A 23,053-nucleotide genomic window follows, 5' to 3' on the forward strand; every position below is an offset into this window, starting at 1 on the left:
GGTGCCAGGGACTGCCCCGCCGTACCACCTTACTGACAGAATGAGCTGGCAGTAACAAGAAGAGGCTGGCATCAGGGAGGAGGGCAAGTGGCCTTTCTTTGTGACATTCAGACTGGGAGGCCAGCCCACCAGAGGACCCCAAAAGCCCCCTCCGCGAGGCTGATCCCCATCATCTGCTCACCACACAGTGCCGGCCCCACTGGTCAGAATAAGCCAATCAGAACAAAGCCATACAAATGCAGCAAGTTTATTGGTTTAGAATTGAAAAGGAGAAGAAGAGGCGCTATATACAAGGCAGTGTCGTCGACAATTAAATAACAACATAAATAGGGGCTGCCATCCGTCGGCCAAGCGGCGCAGGTGAGGTAGAAAAAGACAAATCGGATTGGACGCGGTGGTCTCGGTTTCTCCCCTCACTCAAATGCAAATCACATGGTGGACATAATGGCCATCAGAGCCGACCGCCCAAACAGGCGTGACGTGAATTAAACAGTCAGGGCACACTGAGATGGCAATGAGCCCTTAAAGACCCCCAAATGACCCTCACAAGACCCCAAAGAGCCTCAATGACCTTTAAATAACTGAAATGACCTTCCAAGACCCTAAGGTGGCCTTCTATAAACTCAATGCCCCAATGATCCTTAAAGACCCCAATGACCATCAAGACTCTAAATGACCTTCCATGACCCCAATGCGCCCCAAAGACTCCCAGTGGCCCACTTCTGACGGTCAATGGCTTCACTCCGAGCCCCAAGGCTGAACCCCTGATGCGCCACATTGTACTGGACGGGGGAGACCACTGGGCTCAAATGGGCAGCGGGTCACTCTAGCTGTGCCCGGTGGCTGTGATGTCCACTCTTCTCACTCATTCACTGGTCATTTGCAACTCCCATATTGGTCACCAACTCGTTTCCACTCTTTATCGTCACTAGTAATGGCTCTGTGGCGGGCTGCTGGTCCTTCCAGGGTGGGCTTTGACCAATGCGGTCATGTTAGGCTCCGTCCCCTCGACACCGTAGATGGAATTTTTTTCCTTTTTTGTCTTTTCTTCGTTTTCTTCATTTTTTGTCTTTTTATTTTGTGTTTTGTTCTTTCTTTTAATTTGAACATTTTACCCTCTGAGTGCCACTTGTGCCCTTCCAGTTTCTTTCCTTGCAGCTTCCACGTCTCTCCCGTCCCTGTCACTCTTCTTTCCTGATGTCCACTGCTGTCCACTCCTCAGGTCACCCTCCAGTCCTGCCTATTCCCGTCTACTCTCTAGCGCCCCCAGTGGTCAGGCCTCCCAGCCTTTCCCGCTTCATTTCACTTTTCCCTCACGCTGCTGCTGTGCCCACTTTTAGTGCCATCCACTCTGGTCATGTGCCCCCTGATTTAAGTGCTTGTTTATTGAGTCTAAAAGTGCTCTACCAACCATGCCAGTCCACATGGTGCCCCATGACGTGTGCCCACCCTGACATGCACAGTGGGGGGGGGGGGGGACACACGTGTCAGCTGATCTGTTTAGATTCGTGCCCTCCAATGCAATGGGGTGAGAGGCTTGATGCCAACATCTTCATACCCACCAGGAGTACTGGCACTGCAGGGACCAGTTTGGGAAAGCAGAAGATCAAGTGAGACGAAGAAAGCGAAGACCCCAAATGAGGACTCCAGTCATTTTTGTGGTCTAATTTCAGATGGACAGGCAAACAGCCAATCGCTGTCTTAGGTGCCACCCCATTTCTTTGAAGCTGCCCTCAATACACCCACCTTCCCTTTCTTTGCCCCGCCCCTCACATGTGTGCAGTCCAGGGCTCTAAGGTCAGGCAGGGGGTCCAGGGGTTGGGTGACTTGTTTCAGTGGTCTCTGTGTGGACCACTTTACAACCCAAGATGTGGAAGTGACAGGCTGGTGTCCCTATGTGTCCCCCCATTCACTATGTGTCCCTGCAGGGGGCGCCGTAAAAATATCGAGAAGGGCCATGCAGAGCCTTACTGTGGCCATATGGAGGTGGACAGCTGACCTTCTCTCTGGACACGGGCACCTCCCTGGACCAAAGAGCAATAGCGGTAAATAGAATGAGCGGGTGAGGATCAGAGGGGCGTCCAATCCAGTGTGCCCACCTGTACAATTAGGGGACGGGTGGACTCTGTGCACGTCCTGGTCGTGTGCTTGGACTCAATCGGCTGCCAGTCATTTCCGTTTAAGCAGTCAGATACAATGGGGGGTCCGCAAGTGCATCGAGCAAAGCCCAAAGTTTGGAAAGCAGGGTCTGTCCTGCTCATTTTCCACGATGGCCAGCGTGCCACACTCTCCCCTGTCCTGCACTGCCTGGCGGACGAGGTCCGGCGCTCTGGACGGGGTGGTGAGTTTCCACAGATGGGAAAACAAAACGTTATCAGCCTGAGAAAGCGATAGGAGCCGCGGTGGGTGGGTGTGTGTGTGCGCGTCTGGCCGAGCTCCCTCGTGGCGTCACACCCTCCATTTCCGGCCAGCTGGGCTCCTGGCGCTGACCCCCTCGTCTCCTGGCTCACGTTCCGCGCCCGCCTTGGCGCTCAGTGCTTGCAGGTGTACACTTCTTCTTCCTGGATGCAAGTCTGGCACTCCACATGGCAGCACCACTGCACTTGGCAGTGGCATGAGAAGGCGGTGGTCCGGAGTGCCGTGTTGTACCCCCGCCCGCAGCACAGGCTGTCGCAGGTGGTCTCCTTTGCACACACCCGCCCACCGGTGCCAGGGGAATACCGAGATGGTCGGCAGAAACTGGGAGAGTCCTCCAGGTAGACAAGGTCTGTGGGACGGGGCAGCTGGCCGGAGCGGCGTGGCCCCACAAGCTCCGCCTCCCCGGTGGCCGAGTTGGTGACGCTGACAACCTTCACCGCCGACTCGTACTTGAATTTGAGCATCCTGCCCGTCTCATGAAATGGAGACAGTTGCTTCCAACAGGTTCGGACTGTGCAGGACCCCGACACTCCATGGCACTTGCAGGTGGTCTTCAGGCCACTCTTGACAGCCTGCAGAAACACAAAAGTAAGTGACAGTGACAATGGGCCCCACAACCTGAGGCAAAGCTGACAAGAGCCACAACCTGGCCAATATGGCCACATTCTGGGTGGGGGGGGCTGTTGGTGAAGCACCTCCCCCTCAGGCTGTAGTGGGTGGAGCCATCGAGGGATGGGAAAGGGTCCTGGATAAAGGGGGTCTATCATTAGAGTAAAGGATTAGAGGGTGGGGCCTGTTCCACATTTAATGGTCATTTATGACAGGCAGGGCGAGTTAGTGGTCCTTAGAGCTCTGCCCTGGGGTCAGTAGGGTGGGTGACCTCAAACTGTTGGGGTACACCAACAACAGGAGTCCCTGCAGTCTGATCAGATATACGAGCCCACCATGTGCAAGGCAACCATGACCTTTGGATGTGAAGTGTCACGTCAGTGATGGTGGTAGCCATGATCAAGCAGGGGGGCTCAATAAGACATTCCAGATACTGTTGGAAGTGACCACTGTACTCAGCTTAAGCTTTGTGGTCTTAATAGGTGGTGGTCCCCCACCAACTGGACCTGAAGATTTTCAAATGCTCCACCTGGAGTTTGCCCCTTTTGGACTGGGGTGGGGGGGAGAGGGTTACTGGAATGTTACTTTGGGTTCAGCTGTTGTGTGTTTGTTGAGTCAAATGTCATTCCAAGTGTTTGGACAACGGCCCACCAGCTGACTAGGACATGTCTGGTTGGGTGGGATTGAGAATAAAGGCTGGTCTGATCTGAATCAAACTACTGGACTGGCAGTTGAGTCACAGATTGTCCATAATGATGGCCTGTCCAAACACATGGTCACTCAAGAATGTACCACAACCCCTCAGGTCAAAGGTCATCTGACATGAGGCCACATGTTGTGAACAGTTGGGTACAGAGAGGTCATCTGTCCACCACCTGATGGTGACTTGGGCCAAACCTACAGGGCACACCTGAACTGACCCAGATGTGGGAATGTGCCAAGTGGACACTTTGGTTTGGGAGAACTCCATGTGACACCTAAGTGGACTTGACCAGTGAAAGGGGCCACAGCTGAGAGGGTGGCAGCCGTGGTAGTGGACAAAGTGAAGATGGTTGATGGCGACCTTCAGGGGGGTTCAGATAAATTATTCAGCATCTCACCATCAGTCAGGCCCTTCATAGAATGGGTAGACTGATGTTAACCTGACTTGTGGATGTCGCTGGGAGCCAGAAGGAGCTTCAGAAACACCTAAACCAGGTGAACGCGTCCTCAGAGGTGGTGTGGGTCATCTAAATTAACGACATGTTTGTTGTTATGCAGTGTGGCATGTCTGTCATCTTCATAGTCAGGATATCAATCCCCTTTTTGGTCTTAGTGAACAATTAAGAAGACAATGAGCATCTCCAAACTGGAGGCAGTGGTCCTCTACCGGAAAGAGTGGTGTGCTGATGATGTCAGAGTGGAGAAGTTTGAATCCATCAGGGTGAGGATAGAGAGGAGTGTGTGACTGACCATCAAACTGCACCATGGTGCAGCAGTGGAGGTGCTGTGGACAGCCAAATGGACTGTGGTGGCCTTCTATATGCTTGTCATTCTGGTACCCTATGGTCACAAGACGTGACACCACAGGCACACTCCTCAGGTCTGTCCAGATGAAGACCTTTGCTCCAGTTCAGCGTTAGCCAGGAGGGTGGACAGAACGCCCTCATGGTGACTTGAATGGGAAGTGCGCCAATCACAGCCCTGCACAACCACCTTAGGATGGGCTGCTGAGGATCAAGAAGTTGCCTTTTATGAGGAGGCACAAAGGGAGCCCACCGGCCACTTGCATTGCCAGAGTATTGTGAGTGGCCATTTTTATTGTGTCTTTCAATATGAGCACAGGCACAAGGCACTTACTGGCGCTGTAGTCCGACGAGCAGTCATGAACAGAAGGTAACGAGCTGAGACTCACCAGCGCCTCCATAACGGAGTGACGGCCAAACTTTCACTTGGAGTCGTCGCTCCCGGTGACAAACACCGAGACAAAGCAGAATTGTCACCACTCAGGTACCCGCCGCGTAGCCGCTTTTGGAAATGCGTTAAATGTCAGAAGAACGACGTGAAGGATCACTTTAAAGATCAAGCATCGGGCCAGCGGAGATCAGCAGCACATTTATACGCGACGTCGCAGTTTGACAAGCCTCGGGAAGGCGGCGCCACGCCCAATGTTTATTTGGACCAATTGCCGACGATGTTGCGTCGCATGGCAAATTCCTCCTCCAATCGAATCTGGCTACTGTCAGGCGGGAAAGCCACTGTGGCGATGGAAGTGACGTCACGTAGTTTAAAAAGTCAGGCCACATCCGCGCGGCGAAGCTCGAAGTCAACGAAGGGGAAGGGACTTTGATTCCTCACCGTTCATAGAGGTAACCTTTATAAAAATGTGGCGTTTTTGGATGTTCAAGTGTTGTTAGTTGTTTTAAATAGAAGGCAACAAACCAATTCATTTTGTTAACGAACCTTTGATTTTAAGTTAATGTTGTAACATTAAAATATGTAATACTTCGTTAACGGAGAAGCGCGGGGTTTTCCAGTTTGTGTAACGAGGCCATTCTGTTTTTTGGAGTCTGTTTACCGGTGTTTTTTACTCGTTTATATCCGTCAATGTCTGTAAAAAAAAAAGGGCAAAAGAGAGGAAGTGCAGCGTTAAAATATTTAATGTTTCGTTAACGGAGAAGTGCGCGGTGTTCCTGTGTGTGTTTTGGCGGTCTCATCTAATCGTGTGATTTGTTTAACTTTTTATAGAGGAAATGACGGATATAAACGAGTGCAAATACCGTCGAAGAGTGGAAACGTTTACATTGCTGCTTGTCGTTTGATAATCGCGTCTGTTGCCATTACTTCTGTGCAGTTTATTAATTCTAGCGCAGATTAGCCATTTGCTGTAGAGATTCCAATCCGTGGTTCATGTGTGCCGCCTGACACATCGTGTTTGCTTTTCTATCACTTACAATCAAACTTCTCATTCCGTGGTATTTGTAGATGTTTCTCCCACTAACAATTCAACACCTGTAAACTACGCACACGTTACCGATGAGCGACTCTCGAACGATTCCGTCGTTTTGAGCGACTCCGTTAAAGTGACTCGCGGGAGTGGCATCAGTAGATCGCCACGGGATTGCTTCGGCGCATGCGTGATGCCTTGAGCCGCGTTCGTTTCGAAAGCGTCTGACTCGTGACTCTCGTTCACTTCACTTCGGATTTTTAAAAATATAATTACAGAGTTATGCACTGGAAAAATAGTTTCAATGATTTCATGTGATGTATATACAGTATATCTTTAGGCACTGGGCTCAAAAATGAATACGCAACATTTTCTCACAAAACTAGTTTTCTTTGCTCTCAATTATAGTTTTAATGAAACATCAATATTTTATTTTAATAACATTTGTTTTAAGGTAATATTTTTAGTGTTAAAAGCTTTGAAAATTAACTACCATGAGCACCATTGCTTCTTCATATGTGAGGACGTGACAGTTCAGTGCAGACACAATTCTCCTGAGTGAGAACTGACATCTGGTTCAGCAGGAATGGCCAGCTAGAAGAAACCTAAAGCTTGGGCCCAAAAACCTCATCGGAGCACATCAAGTGCGGCCAGCACTGCTTCAGAGTAAGCGGGGCCTAATGGAGTAGCTTGTCACAGCTCGAGCAAAACAGGGAGCCTGCATGCCTGATGATGGACTTGTGCCCAAAGTTTCTGGGGTTCGCTGCACCAAACTGGGCATTTTTGTTGGGTCCGATGTTGGAAAACTGATTTTGGATGCAGAGTTTGATGGTGCGGTGAACAACTTAGAACAGGAGACTTGGGTGTCATTTGTACATTTTTTTTTAAGTAAACAATGAAGATGTAAACTTTAAAGAAATTCTGAAAACTGTATTAGGTAAGTGGACAGAAAATGGCTTGCAACACGAGTCTCGGATTTGCGTTTGGAATTTTTCCTTGGAAATCTGGGAGCGGAGAGTGAAGAGCAGGGTGAGAGAATACATCAGGATATCAAGGACATGGAAAGCAGGGAACGGGGGGGGGGGGTGACTTTGGGGCGACTGTGTGGTGGCAGGTGGAGAATTGCTGGACGTGTCACAGGGACGCACCAGAAAGAGTGGACAAGCAACGAAAAAAAAAATGAAGTGCCAGAAACGCAAGACGTTTTGTGGAAGTCGGTGAATGTGGATTGCTTTCTTTACAAAGATGTTTAATAATATTAGATTGACGGAATATTTGCATGTTAACTTGATTTAGAACAACATGAGTAAACTGCAATCTGTTAAATTTGAATTCAATTTCTTTTCAGTTTTGTACTTAAATGTCATGATGAAAAAAATTCAAATTATATTTTTATTGTGTTTGTAATCGAATTAATATTGTTTAATTAACATACTTTTTTGCGAGTTGCATTTTGCAGACCTGAGAACTGTCTTGTTCATCATGCAGGTACAATATGGGTAAGGTGACAACACCTGGCATACTGGAGTGTCCTTGTTGTGTGTTCTGTACAGTGTGTTTAGTAGAATTGTTTTAAACTGAACTTACTTAACATAATATAAAATTAACTCGTTTGTGTCCCTTTGAACATTCAACACATTAGTCACACAAAACTGAATCTTATTCCAACAATTATTAGCTTTCAACTTTAGTGCAGCGCACACTTTTTATGGCTCATTAAATTCGCCAGCGGGTATCATTCACTACTTCTTGAGAATGGAGTCATTACCCAAGAACGAGTCTCACAAGTCGTCTTCATGGAGGATTCTCATTCATTCTGCATTACTTCCTCATCTTCACTGTATTATCATGCTTTGTGCTTTTGAAAAGTTTAATATTATACTCTTTAATCTCCTTATATCATACGCTACCATGGCTGTTTGTCTGTCCAGGATTTTAAATCGCAAACTGTTTGACCAATTGACCTGAAATTTGGTACACACATACTACATGATGTCTGCTGTCTGCTTTCGAGGTGGTGATTGAACTCTGAGGTTATTCCTCTATTTTATTTTATTGTAGAATCAACTCTCGTCAGTGCGCTATAGGGCACCCGTGTGGCACATGCGTATGGGCGCCGTTCTCATTCCCTACCACCTTCGCCGTCACTTCCCCTATCTCTTCATATCTTAAATCATTCTTGAGGCAGATTGAAGACTTAAGTGCCAGTTTAAATAAAAAATTAAGAAAAACGTACTAAGTAATTGCAAAACAAACACAGACTTTATCAGTTATAACGCGAAACAATGCCAACAGAAGAAGAGAAGAAGCAGGCCGCTAGGGTGGAGGAAAGAAGAGCTGGTCAGGAACAGCAAGGGCATCAACCTCTGAGCAAACGAGTGATAAACGTACAGAGAAAGAAAGAGGAGGAGAACTAGGAACGCTCAGGTCAAGTGTGTGCAGTGCGCCGTTACTGGTAATAATATATAATAATGTAAAAAAGTTAAATAACATGTTGCCAACCCTGGAAGGTTTTGTTTTTATTATGGATGAATCAACTCATTAAATTATTTTCATTTTTGAATTCAGCACCTGAAAAAACATAAACAAAATCACTTATAATAACTGAAACAGTTTCATTGGGTAGTTCTGATTCAGTCAAGTGACTTGAGATGCCCATCACCATATGCCAGGGGTACATAATCACAGTCCTGGAGGGCCGCAGTGGCTGCAGGTTTTTGCTCCAACCCAATTACTTAATAAGAAGCCCTTATTGCTCAAGTAACATTTCAGCTTCACTTTAGTTGTCTTGCTCATTAACATTTTGAACCCTTATTGCTTATTTTAGTCCTAAACAGACGTATTCTTGATTTGTAATTTGCTCCTAATTAGCAATAAGATGCAAATGACAAAAGAGACCAGCATTTCTCCATTTAACTTGTTACCATTTACACCTGTGTGTATTTATCATGTATCCATCCATCCATTTTCCAACCCGCTGAATCCGAACACAGGGTCACGGGGGTCTGCAGGAGCCAATCCCAGCCAACACAGGGCACAAGGCAGGAAACAATCCTGGGCAGGGTGCCAACCCACCGCAGTTATCATGTATTATTGGGTTTAATTAAATACTTGGAAGGAAAGTGAAGGACTGAGAATTTCTCATCCATTTGAGCCTTCAAATTATTTGGATGATATCCTTAGAAAGGGGAAGAAAATCTAAGATATGAGAATTACCTGACATAGCAGTGTTAAAGCACTAACAAGCTATGAAATTAAATTATTGGCAAGAATTGCTTTCTAATTAAGCAACCGGTTAGAACAAAAACCTGCAGCCACTGAGGCCCTCCAGGACTGTGATTGAGGACCCCTGCCATACGCAGTCCCCTTGGTGGCGACTAATGTCACATAACGGTGGCTTCCTTCTCGTACTTAATGTCCACAAACATTAATGACCGTTCCCACAAACTGTCTCTCTTAGAAGTTGCACTCGTTTGCTTCATCCGCTATGGCGTCACTTGATGGGTTCAATGCCAACGACCGTGACATCCCAAGGTGGCTGCACGGGTTTATTGCGGTTACATCTGCTTTTTACAGCACGCCGCTGGCAGACGGGAGCCACTTTACTGTAACTTTTTTCTCCGTTCACCTGCGCCGAGGGTCGTGTCACGGGGTCCTTACGTGACGTGTTTTCATTGTGACTGGACCTAACTTTTTAAAGCTTTGGCTCTCCCTTTGCCACCTTGGGCACAAGTGGCCTCCACGGGCACAGCTGACGCTCTTATAAGATCATTTAGGAGGACGCTTAGCTCCGCCGCTGCATTATGGGAAGACGCGGCCCAGAGGGCAAATACTCTTTGACCTCTGCAAATTTATGTAGACAGGGGGAATGTTCTAATAGCTAAGAAATCTGTCTATTCATCTATCTGTATAAAATAAAAATAAACAGCAGGTTAGAAAAACATTGCCCACAGCTCTGAGGCAGCCCTTTAATTTCCTCCGCATTATGCAGCAAGCTTTGTCTTGTCTGCACACACCTGGCGCGGCACTCGGGAGAATCCCGTTGACATTTCCGGGAGAAGTTGTGTGCGGCGCACCGTTCTGAGCTGCGGGGCTTAGGAGAGACCAGGGACGGGAGTGTCGGGCATCGCCTTGTGCAGACCCACCCACCCTGCCACTCAAGTGGTCTGAGTGAGGGCAAGCTGGATGGGCACAAATGTCACCTGAAATGGGCTGGAGGTCTTTTCCATTATTATCGGGTTTGCACGGTCTGGTTCAGGATTGCAGAGGCATTGAGTCCCAAGCAGGAAGCGAAACTGGGACACATTCACAGTCACACACACACACACTCGAATTCGGAGCCAGCAGTACCTCGTATTCTTCATCTCTTCCCGTTTCTTTCTGTTCGGCCGCTCGCTCCTGCACGCGCCTCCTCTCCCTCAGACCCTTTTCCTTCAAGTCTTCCTTTGTTCTGTTCATTCACCTCTGACTTCACTTGCCCGGTTCTTCATTTCTTTTGCCCACCTATTCCTTGTCTCTCCTCGGCCCACGTCCATGCCATTTCAGCCCACTTCCCCTGAACTCTCTCAGCTGTTTCCGCCACATTTGCTTTACCTCTGATTGTCTCGTTTCTTCTGATCTTTTTTCTGTGACTCTCAACATCCTCATCTCTGCCTCATCCACCGCCTTCTCATGCACTCGCATAGAAGTCTCGACTCCGTCCGCCATTCCGGGTCTGAAAGTCCTCCTCTTTAACTCTCCCCTTCATTCTTCAATGCCCTCTCCCAGTTGATCCGTCTGTGGTTTATCTCTGCCAGCAGTTCTCCATCTTGAGCTACTGCTGACCCTCGGTGTTTTGACTTGTGCACACGCTCTGCTGCTCCTCACACTTTACGTTGTCTTCTTCCTATTTATCTTCAGTCCTCTGCCCGCCAAAGCCACTCTCCATCCTTCTGACTTCCTCTCCATGTCCTCCTTTCTGGTGTCACACAACACAATGTCATCAGTACAAAGCCTGCACATTAGGGAGGGGGGTAACAAGATCTCCATAACAAGATCAGAGAGCTCAGGGCTAAAGAAGACCCTCCTCACACAGGGGTCGTCCCTCACACAGCTCCTAAACCATCCTCTGGACCACACGTAACTCTCAGGTCAAAGAGGACAACGCCCGATGGCCCCCCGGTCTTGACACTCGTCCCCAACGTTTCTGACTGCAATTCTCGAAATGAGTGCCTGAAATGTGCAAAGAGGGCCGCTCAGGAATCACTGCAGTAACTGAAATAGCGAACTGCACGAGTAACTGGGACCCCAAGCGGCTGCCGTTTCTTCATTTCACGTTTTCACCACCCACGGGGTCCGCATGGCTTTTACAATTTATTTGTTTTTTAATGTGAGTGTGCAACCCGGTGTAAAAGGCGCTATAAAGGACAGACTGCGTTGTCATTAGACTGATGAGGAGTGACGGTGCCCTACAATGGACTGCTACTCCACCCTGGCTTGTTTCCTGCCATGCCCCCAGTGCTGCCAGGATGGGCATTGACCCCAGACGGTGGGTTTCATTTTGTACGTTCATTTATTGCAGTAGATGTCAAGTCGGCAGCGGCCTTCAGTTAGGACATGCAGTGGTGGCTGTTTGCTCACATGTGTCCGATGCCCTTTGCTGGCACGATTGACTCCATTTTCAATTATGCCGTGACCCCCTTATAGCTGCCCCCCGGCCTCCTCACGTCCAAAAGGCTCATTTCTGGTTATAAAAGTCCAGAACTTGTCAAGTTTGGTTATTGAGGACTCCAAATGATTTATTATACAGGACTGACTGTCCCCATAAAGGAGCCACTCCTCCAACTGGATGCCACCTGTCACCATACTGTCCCCTTCAACGTCGCCATCGCTCAGCACTGCCCCTTGTGGTAGTTTGTCAGTGAGACAGCCTGCTTATAGTGTGCTGCAGGCCAAGTGAGGGTGTTTTGCCCGGTGGGAACGGGCACTTTAGATCACTGGTGTGATTCTTAGGGACACCACCAGCAGGTGCTGTTTCACATGAGTTTCAGAGGGATGGCTGACTTGAAGAAGGCAGAGGAGAAATCAAGACCCCCTCTAAATGGCCAGTAAGGACACAGTGGAACAAACAGGACCCCCTTACAGCGAGGGCTCACTTTACCATGGGGTGGATAGTACAATGGTGGAGGCTCCAACTCAAACTGAACTGGCTGAGGTCTCCTTATTCCTAATTATAGTTGGGGACTTCATTGCCCTCCCAACCCCACCCTTCAGACCCATCAGTAACTCACAGTGAGTGGTAACAGCAGCATGGGGGGCACAGCAAATCAGCAAATGTCGAGCTGTCTGAGCTTGGCCTTCTACAAATCGAGACAATGGAGGTCGCGCTGAACTGTTATGGCTACCCAGGGGCCCAGAGAGCAGGTGTCCGCTTGGGCGGAGGATGCCCTCCAGTGACTGGCCTCTGCTCCACCCACACAATGATTACCCCATTTAGCCCCGCCCCTAAGTGAAGCCAGTCAGAAGCGGCCCGGCCGAACGCTCAAGGATAGGAGTGGGCCTCGCTCGTCCAGCTGCTCCTAGTGCGCCCCCCCCCCCCCCCACACTTTTCTCATCCAGCAGAGAACTTTAGCCACGTGTGCCCATCTCACCCATCTTCCCTGCCCCTCGTAGCCCTCGGGGCTCACTCACCCGGATGCCCGCCTCAGTGTTGTGCATGTCTGCTCGTGCCCGCAGGTCTTTGCTGATCTTCCTCTGGCCCAGGAAGTTCTTGAGGAACTTGGTGCTGTACTTGAGGTTGTCCCCGCAGACGCCCCACTGCCAGGCCTCCCGGTGTTCCAGGTCCGACGAGTCATCACACGTGCACCTCTCCATGCGCCCAGAGCTGCAGGCCTTGGCCAGCGAGTGGGTGAGAGCAGCCGAGGACATCGCAAACAGGAAGGCTGTCTCCTTGAACCCTGAAAAAAATGAGCCATCTGAGTCAGTGATGTGCCCCCAGTAGCCATCTATATCAGTTCCAGGGCAGCGCCATGGCACAGCTCAGTTCAGTTTTAAAAACTACTGACCACGCTGGGGTCTCCCAACAAGGTTTAGGACATCAGAACCTGCTGATGCACTTCAAAGACCCTGTAGCTGAGGCTGTAGACGGTTTGAAATTGTGAGGGAGAGATGCCCCTCTGCATGTGTTTGTGCCCAGTGTGGGCCACACCTCAGCACCCTGTAATGATAAATATATATGAAGAGAAGCGCTATAAAAAAAATGCAGGCAGAGTGCAGGTCATAGGTGTCTGAAGCTGCTTTTTATGAGCAGGACCCAGTCCTGGACTGACCAATGAGGACCACATGGGGACCACTGCCCGTTTTTGGGAGCAGAACCCGGGGATGCTTCGCTGCCCAATTTTGAAACTGAAGTGACAAACCTTGGCGTGCAGTGTTTTCCATGACACAAGCTGCCTCCCGCCCTGTGAACAGCAGGGGGCGCCCGAAGGTGCGGTGGACAAGGCGAAGGGTAGCAGGGGCAGCGGTGACGTCACGCGCCGACTTCAGTTCGAGGTCGCCTTGAGGCGCATCCTCACCAGCGCCGCCGAAGAGAATTCATTCACAGGGGAAAGAAGCGCGTGGAAATCCGCAGCCCCGCACTTATCTCCGCGGCTTCGTGAGCGCCGAGCACTCCAGCTGGCAGCTTCGGGATGACATTAATTGCTATTTTGACTAGCGAGCATCGCGCCCAGATAAGCAGCGGCCGCTGCAACGCCCTTTTCCTCTGGGAACGGGACGGCTTTCCCAGCTAAAAATACCCGCCGGAGGGCGCTGGCCGGCTAGCCCACCAGAGCCGGGGGGGTCTGACTGTGCGACTCTGACTCCAGTCATTTTGGGGGCGAATTGACAATCCTCATTAATGAATACAAAAAATAAATAAGCCATTTAGCTGCAAACATAAGGCTTATATGGCGTAATGCAAGGCGACGTTTAACAGTAAAGAACCCCAAACCGATTATAAGGGATCTCTATGGGTCAAGGCCCTTATATTCATTAACGTGTATACGATATAGCGCCTTTCATTTTATAGCGCTAGATTCTCACTTGAGACAAACGAATTGCTATCTCTTATATATAGTGCCTTTATATCTGAAATGGCGTGTCTAACGTGTTGCCCTTTCTACATGTTATTTTGTTCCTTTCACATCTGCCTGTTATGTAGCGCCTTTTATCTATTGATCTGTCTATCCTGTTATACCTTATTTCATCGACCTAGCATATAGTGCCTTTCACGTTTTATCAGTATATTATATAGCACCTTTCCAATTTGCCTATCAGTTGTATATAATGCCTTTCATGTCTATTATATCTCACTTTTTTCTGTCTATCGTGTTATCATGCCCTTGTCTGTCCATCCAGGATATAGTGTCTTTCACTTTCTAGCTATATATCTGTAATATTGTGCCTTTCATGGTCTGTCATTGGGCCATTTTCTGTTTTTCTCTCTAAAACAGCAGTGCATTTCACATTCTGTCTGTCTGATATTTATCATTTTCTATTTCTTGTATATGATGCCTATCATGTCTGACTGTATTATATCATGCCTTTTTATCAATATAAAATACAGTGCCTTTCACTTTTCTATGTATTTGACATTATAGCATTTCTTTTTTCTGTCCATATATAATATAGTGCCTTTCACGTCTGTCAGTGTATTATATCCTGCCTTTTTCTGTCACTCTAAGACAGTAGACTGGTGTCTGTCCTCGTGCCTCTCACTTTTCTATCTATCTGTCTGTCATTATTCCAGGCCTTTGTTGTCTGGCTGTAGTATAGTGCCTTTCACATTCTATTTTATCATCTCTTTCTAATCTACCTGTGTGATGTTTATGGTGCCTTTCTTGACTGTCTGTGGTGCCTTTATCTAATATATAGTGCCTTTCACCTTCTATCTATCTAAACCCCACAAATGATTTTCCACTGAGGCTTTTAAACTGAAGTTTTCAATCCATTTCCTTAAAACCTCTCCACATACACAAAATAAAAACTTCTGTCCAAACTTCACAGACGGACCTGCGGAGTGAAGCCCCCGGTGACGTGTAGGGTGCAGGGCCCTTACATACCAGACGGAGGGCACACGCTCCCTCTCTCTCTCTCTCAGACCCCCAGGTCGGCTCGATATGCCGAGGACGCCCCAGCCTGTCCCCATCTGCCCCTCCATTCCCCCCGGACACGGTGCTCACCTCTCTTGAGGAGGCTCCGGCGGCCGTCCAGACTGCAGTTCCAGCGCTCGCTCCTGAGCTGGTAGTGACACTCCATCAGGCTGAGGCGCACCGAGTCCCGCAGCGTTTCGGCCAGGCCCGGTTCCCTCCGGCACAGACGCTTCTGTTTGCGCGTGAGCTTCAGCTGCTCGCACTGCTTGAGGTGGGCCCGGCCGGCCGGAGTGTCCCCGGACTGGGGGAGCGGAGCGGGCAGCAGCGCCACGGGCTCCTTGCCGGTCAACCTACAGGGAGGAAAAAGTTAGTGAGCTGCTTAGGCAGGTGCCAAGATGACCCAAGGCCACTGGAAACACAAATGCCAAGATGAACCGAGGCCGTTGTATTGTGTGTCTGTGGCTGGTGCTGTCCCGATCAAAGTGTGGAAGGCATAAAGTGACCCATTGAGGCCACTTGGCACACTGAAGTCCAGGATCAGGCAGCCCTGACCCCTTGATGCTGTGAAATCAAGATCAGTTGAACCCAAGGTAGAACTGGGCCATGGAGGATGTCTGGGCTTCTTGTGAATGTTGCGGATGGTCAGTCAATTGAGGGACAAGGGAAATTTTTTTGGGGGTTCTAGACTGACGTTAATGCGGATTACGTCAAACCTCACCGGTTATCAAACGAATATTTGAATATTTGAGCATCTCGGTTGCCCATTCTGGAACCAGAAGATGGCCACCTCGGCTCTTTTGTGGACGGGCCGCTCCGGATTGGGTGTAATCTCGGTTTGGACGATTTGAATTCAATTCCCGGTTGAACCCCTCAGCCTTGTGGAGTCAGCTTGGTCACGTGATTGGTCCCCGCCCGCATTCACAGAGAAATCCCGTTGATTGGTTGTTCGTAATTGGCCCGGGGCTTGGTGGGGTCTTAAGGGGTCACTCGGAGGTTTCTTCTCTTGTGTTGCGCTCATTTTTTATCGCTTTTAAAGTAATCCGGGAGTTTATTTCTTGTTTTTTTTTCACAAAGTTGTGTGTCTTTATCTAAAAGCCTCGGAATCTGACGATAAATGAACTGAACATTCTGCGCGCGCTTATGACGTTGAAGAATGACCACAAGGTGGGCGGCCATAGCCTTAGTTGTTATAAACGACTGTGGACCCCAGAGGTTAATTTTCCTCCCAGAATGCCGTTAACCCGACTTTTAGTTTTCTTCTGGTCAGACCCCAATTCGAATGCTTGTTATCCGACGTTTTTTTCTCATCAAGCATAAATTTCAGCCGTGTATTCGGTGGTCGTGTTTGTAAACGATGCCGACTTCTAGTTACGTGTTACCGGAGGATCGCTAACAGCTTCGCGCCTCGAGCCCGTGCCAGTGAAGAGCGCTATACAGCAACACGTGGAACTGAATCGAACGACCCCTCAGCGCAGAGCCCACCCTTCCCCTCGATGCTGTCGTCGGGCCTGCTGTGGCAGCTTAGGTCACCTTGAGACATGCTGGTCAAAAGCCCACCACGCCACCCAGTGGACCTCCACTCACGGCCTTCAGTGGATTCGACCCCCGATTATCGAATCATCAGGTGGTGGGGGGACAACAATTGAAAATGAAAGATCAGGGCGACGATGGCCTCAGCAGCTCAATGAAATCGAGGGCAAGGACATTGAAGGAAAGTACGACATACAGCAACGGAGATGGCGTATGCGAGTTAGCCCTTACCCTGGCACGGCAAGTTCACGTACACGGGGCCCATCTGGAGCACCCAATTAGGAAGGAAATAATGCGAGATAGAGACTGAGCAATCCACTGGGCACGAGGTGCCAGCCATCCCTGGACGGAGTGCCAATCCACCGCAGGACACACTGACGGCAACATTTACACGCATCTTGGCCATGTCGCATCATCATCATCGTATATATGTGGTATGAATAAACGGCTTTATTTAAGGAACAGGGGGCACCGCGATCTGCGGATTAAGAAAATGGAGACCGAAAAAGAGGGAACGGGGTAAAGAAAAAGGAAAAGAGGACTTTAGAAAACTAAACAGAGAAAGAAGGAGAGATGGAAATAAACATAAAATTAAATTAACATCGACAGATGAAGCAAAACGAGTGGAGACCGCGGGGACGGACCGTCAGTGTCGGCGGCAAAGCCGGGAAAGGCAACGCGCAGACTTAGAAGACGCGGCTGTCGGGGACTTAATAATAATAATAATTAATGAATCTGTCTGTGTAGGATAATAAAGTTAAAGTTGAGTTGAAAAATTCTACAACGTTGATTCAGTTCATCTGGACATAAACATGGAAAAGAACAATGTCCAGATGAACTGAATCAACTTTCTAGAATTTCCTTACCTGGATTATTGAGCCTGCATCGAGACACTTGAGTTGAAAAAGTTAAAGTTGAGTTGATCTATTATTATTAGTATTATTATTATTATTATACTAGCAGCTGTTAGTACTTGGATTGTTGTAATTGTTTTTGTTCTTGCTATGACAACAGTAATTACAAGTTATATTAATAATAGTAATACATAGAATACAAATCTGAAAGTAACAAGCGCATCTTCGCTTCGACCTGAAGTTTTCAGCTCCCCGTATGCCTTTCTTGTTTCTTTCTTGCTCTTTAAGTCATTTTAGTTCTTATGTGACTTTCTACTTTAGGAACACATATAGGAACTCTATATCAATTGTCTATTTATTTATTTATTATTATTATTATTACGTTTTTATGGCAGCCGCCCCGGCCGTTCAGAGGGTCGCCTTGCAGGCCCACATCTAATCGTTGGCGCCTTCTTCCCTGACATTAATGGCTGTCATTTCAAATTTTGGGATTGTGCAAAAAAACAAAAAAAGCAAACAAATTCGCGGGTCGGTTTTCCCTAGAAAGTCGCCGCAGAGACCCCCTTTGTCACTTCGAATTTCGTTTTTCGCGCGGTCCCGCAGTCGGTTTGCTGTCGCTCTTTTTGGGGTCTGCGGTCTCCCCCTTAGGTGTTCTTTTCTTCTTCGTTGTGTTTTTTTCTTCCCTTGCCGCTCAGTGGGTTTTACGAAGTTGTCCTCCGTTGCTTTGGAAAGCGGGAGAGGACTTGACTAACAAAGTCCAATACGGAGGCGACTTGAAATAAATAAAACACATCCAAGTCGAAGCTCCGTGTTAAATGAGATGTTGTGGTGTTAAAAAGTGTAAATGTGGAAAGAGCGGACAGGAGCAGTAGAAACGCGTCAGGTGGGCTTACTGAAGACCCGCAACGAAACGAGCGAACTGTAAATGGAATAAAGTTATGAAGTCTTCAAAGCCGCTTAATGTGATCGAGGGCCGGGCGTGTAAACGGAGCCAATAAAACAGCGCTTTATTAATGGGTGGGTTCTTGTTTGTTTATTACTTTATTTATTCGTGTATTTATTTACACTAATAACGCCTGTTTTATCTTTATTGTATTTGTTTGCCTTTCTTTTCCGCTCCCTCCGATTTTATTTCTTATTTATTTTTGCCGACGTTGATGGCCGCGCCGCAGTCACGGATTAGCAAAGCTTTTCACTAAACCGACAGTCCCGCAGCTCATCTGAGATCATCGTGAGATTTGAGTTTTATTTCAGTTGTTTTTCTTTCTCGTAAATCGCGATTCGGTCCTCCTTGTCTGCCTCGACTTCTCGGAACTGAGTGACATTTGTGACGAAATCCCTGAATATTCTGGAAAACGCGGTGTACTTAATCTATGAAAATCATTTAAGGGCACATCAATGGCAGCAAGCTTGGCATGTGGAGGAGCTGCTGGAAGTTTGTTTCGGCGTCGCTTTAACGCAAGGACTACACTACAGTATGTCACAATTGGTGCTCAAAAACGAAAACACTCTTTAAAAAACGCAACAGCATAACATTCAAAACAAACAAACAATAGGATTTCATTGTCATCTGGAACGAGGATTAGATACTTAGGTAGACGGACGGACAGAAAAAGCACTATATAAATAGACAGATAAACAAGGTACTATGTAAAATAGACATAAAAGGCACTATATAATAGATAAGGTGCTGTATACAATTAATACACAAATATATGTAAACGTCAGTGTATAATAGATATAAAGATAAGGCACTATACAATGATAAATATAAAATGTACATTATAATAGATAAGCACTACAGATATAAAAGGCAGTCTAGATAGGTAAGCACTATATAAAATTGATATAAGAGGAACTATATAACAGATAGCTAAGGTACTATAAAAACAGAAGGATAAAAGGCACTACATAAAGCTAAATACATACATGGATGCGAAAGGCGCTATAAAACAGATACATATGAATGGCACTAGATAACAGATAAATATTAAAGTAACTATAAGCACTATGTAAAACAGGAAGACAGTGAAAGGCACTATATAATAGATAGATGGAGTGATCGATTGATTGGTCTTTCATTTCGTGTCTTTCTAGCGATGTTTTTCTTTTTTTTCGCTCCTCTGTTCATCTTTTTTTTTTCCCCTTGTATACCGGAATCGCGAGTTGCCCCTCAAGACAAGTGCCGATCTCGATGGCAGACCCCCGTCCCGTCAGCCCCAGCCCCTGATAATTTGGGGAGCTGCGGCGTGAACGCGTGCGGCATATGGAGGGTTGCGCGCGGCCCCCACGGACTGGCATTTTCGGAGGGCACTGATGAGGACGAGACACGCGGTGTCCGCTGGTGACACACGCTGAGCGCAGTCACAATAACTGGCGACACGTCAAAGAGCGCCATGGGTTCTGCTGTTAAGCCGGGCGGAGAACACAAAGTGAGGAGCCCCTCGGAGAGGCCGACCACCTCCAGAAGGCCACCTGAAACTTCATCAGCGCGACTTCTCTTCATGTTAATGAATAATAAGAGGCGCATAGAAATAGAAATTCTAAATGCTATAAATGATCGCTGACATTGAGCACTTTTGGCGGTTCCGGTCCTTTTTTTTTCTTTTGTTGCCTTGTAATGGAGGAGCCGAAACGCACCAATGGCTCACGAGGCACCACCGGCAGAACTAAAACGGTCAGCCCAATCCAGAGGACGAGCACGGCGATAAAACGGAGAGTCGGGACTCGTTCATCTTAAACAAACCTCTGTGAGATTTTAAAATGGAGTGCTGCGCCGGTCCGCTAGTAACCGATATGAAAGGCGCTATATAGTTCTTACCGTCTGTAAACGATTTCGCCAACATCATTAAATCCCTGGGGTGAAAGGCGCTATACACACGTCCTTTCCTTGTTCTGCGTGACGACCAGGCGAGCTCAGGGTCGTGGAGGTGACGACTGTCAGCCAGCAGCAGGCGACACGAAGACCCTGAAGATAATAAAATATTAAAATGTTTAAACGGCGTTTCGGGACGCTTTGCGCTTTAGCAAATGTGATTTTAATTCATCGCTTACTTTATTTTCGTATTTGACTTTTACAAAAGGTAACGGTAGACGAGGAGTGTCCCATTAATGTAAGGAGGTCCGATTTGATATTTTAAACGCCAGTCAGTTTTGACAGAAATGAAGCGGCCGTGGTCGGGGTCATCGATGACCTTCTCTTTAGCGACCACCACCCCGCCAGTTTTCAGCCCGGCTGCCGTTCTTGTCAGCCTGTAAGACGCTATATAACAGATTGCACCCTAGGGTGTTACCTCAAGCCCCCCACAAAAGGTGATTTCACTTCGTCGTTTTGAATTCCGAACTTTTTTTTTTTTTCTACAAAGCGAGCCCGGTCGAGTGGTCATGAAGAGCCTCCCTCAAATTCTAACAGAACCGAAGAAACTGGACAAGCCAGAGGAGACCACTCCGTCTTCATGTCGCTCGTTTGCTCAGCTAATAGCTGAAGTGACCCCCACATCTCATCCACGCAAAAGACCCTGCCCTACCCGGGGGGCTCTCCGTTCATTCGAGACAGCAGAAGCACCAGAAAGGCACAGACAGACGGACAGACAGACACAGAGAAAATCTGCAGTGAGGCTGACCCGAAGAACGCGGAGGCGTGCAGCACCAGTCCGAGGAGGGCAGCGCAGCGCAGCAGGCAGGCGGTCCTGGGGAGCCCGGGGCGCATGGTGGCGGCGGAGATCCGCACCTCATCTCGCTGTCACAGGATATCCCCGCGGTCCGCAGTGGCGCGCTCTTAAAGGGGTCGGCTCCGAGTTCGCGCTCTGATTGGCGGGCGTGTCGAAGCCCCGCCCCCGGGAGGCGGGCGGTCAGGCGACAGGTAAATGTACCTGCACCGGGACGGAGAGAAGGCGCCCGTTGGCATCTTCCAATCACGAGCGGCGATCTCCACGGTCTCCCGAGGTGTCTGGCGATAGAAGCTGCGCCGGCGTCGGTGGCACAAAGGCTCTTGTTGTCTTTTTGGGGTGGGGGAGCATTTGCGTGTTTCTTGGAAAGACACAACAGGTGCGCTTCATGGACTGGAAGGGACGGCCGGCAGGTGGGTGTTTGTTCTAGCTCGGACCTTGAGAGGTCACTGTGTCTGACAGGTGTAACCAGGAAGAGTTCATGGCGCTTTATAACTGCACCTGTCGTGGGAGTTTAGAATAAGAACACTCGAATACAACTCGGACGGCAAATGAAGCGACTCGTTCATCTCACGCAGCGCGATGTAACAAAAAAACAAAATACGGTGGTCTCTGCTCGTCAACTGCGTTCGAGTCTGTTTAGTCGATTCGCTTAACTTCTGTCAGCTTTTAGTTTATGTACTGCGCAGCCCCCATTTGCACTCGAACCCCTGCAGAGATTCAGTTACAAACCGTAGGTATAGGACTGAGACCACCGACCAGTTTTTTCCACATACGCGAACTTAAATAGCACTAATATCCAACTTTAGAGTATCTGACAGAATGGCGAGAAACGCACCGGGGAAACGGAACACGACGGGTGGAACTCATTCACACGATCGGCTCACCTTAGGAGGGTAAACTGCGGCCCCTGACAGTGCGAAAAAGAAATAAATTCAAGTACACCGCCCACAACTGGAGGTCAACGATCTATTGTGGGCAATGGAAGCGGGCAGCAGGGGCCAACCCGAGCAGCATCAGAGCACCGATATACAGAGAGGGAGAGAGCGATGTAAAAAGCGCTACATCATACATGTTTTTAATTTTTAACAATCAGTATTCAATCAAGTAACTTCAATATTTTTACACATATACTATAAAGTAAACTGTCAGTCAGTCAGTCATTATCTAACCCTAACACAGGGTCACGGGGGTCTGCTGGAGCCAATCCCAGCCAGCACAGGGCGCAAGGCAGGAAGAAATCCCGGGCAGGGCGCCAGCCTACCGCAGGGCACACACACACACACACACCAAGCACACACACAGGGACAATTTAGGATCGCCAATGTACCTAACCTGCATGTCTTTGGACTGTGGGAGGAAACCGGAGCAGGAAGGACCCGGGAAGCAAATCCAAGTTTCCTTACCGCGCCACCGTGCCGGCCCTAAAGTAAAGTAATTTTATTAATTGCTAAAAATGTAAAATATGCATACAAACGTATCTGTACCTACACAGGAACATGTTTTTCTTTCATCGACGGAACTCCATGAGCCTCTCGTCTTATCCCCACATTGTAAATGATCATTACTGCTACCCGAGTACCCGCCTCCTGCTCATGCGCACAAATTCAGACCATGTGAAAGGCGCTATATAACAGATCGATGTGAAAGGCGCTATATAATTTCTTCAGTACTATCAGTGAATCAGCTTTTCTGTTGGCACACTGGGTCCTAATGACCGTAAAACTAGCAGGCAATTGAATCCACCAGAAAAATGATAAACTCCGTCACATTGAGTTCCCTTTAACAAATTAACGCTCGTTTATTTCTTTCATGCATAGACAGATATATAGATGTGAAAGGCACTATATAACAGATTTATACATTAAATTAGAGCATTAAATAATACATAGAGAAAGACATAGATATGAAAGGCGGATATTATCATAGACAGATAGA

General features: G+C 48.1%; 1 protein-coding gene across 1 annotated transcript; it reads right to left on the reverse strand.

Annotated features, from left to right (window-relative positions):
- Positions 1-231: 231 nt before the first annotated feature.
- wnt9b (wingless-type MMTV integration site family, member 9B) lies at positions 232-21,331 on the reverse strand. Its single transcript, XM_028819952.2, has 4 exons — positions 21,071-21,331; positions 15,154-15,413; positions 12,623-12,888; positions 232-2,990 (listed from the first exon to the last, which is right to left on the reverse strand). Exons 1-4 carry the CDS (start codon positions 21,154-21,156, stop codon positions 2,532-2,534), a joined length of 1,071 nt encoding a protein of 356 aa, XP_028675785.1. The 5' UTR covers positions 21,157-21,331; the 3' UTR covers positions 232-2,531.
- Positions 21,332-23,053: the final 1,722 nt, after the last annotated feature.

Source organism: Erpetoichthys calabaricus, chromosome 14 (assembly GCF_900747795.2).
Source record: "Erpetoichthys calabaricus chromosome 14, fErpCal1.3, whole genome shotgun sequence".
Taxonomy (NCBI): domain Eukaryota; kingdom Metazoa; phylum Chordata; class Cladistia; order Polypteriformes; family Polypteridae; genus Erpetoichthys; species Erpetoichthys calabaricus.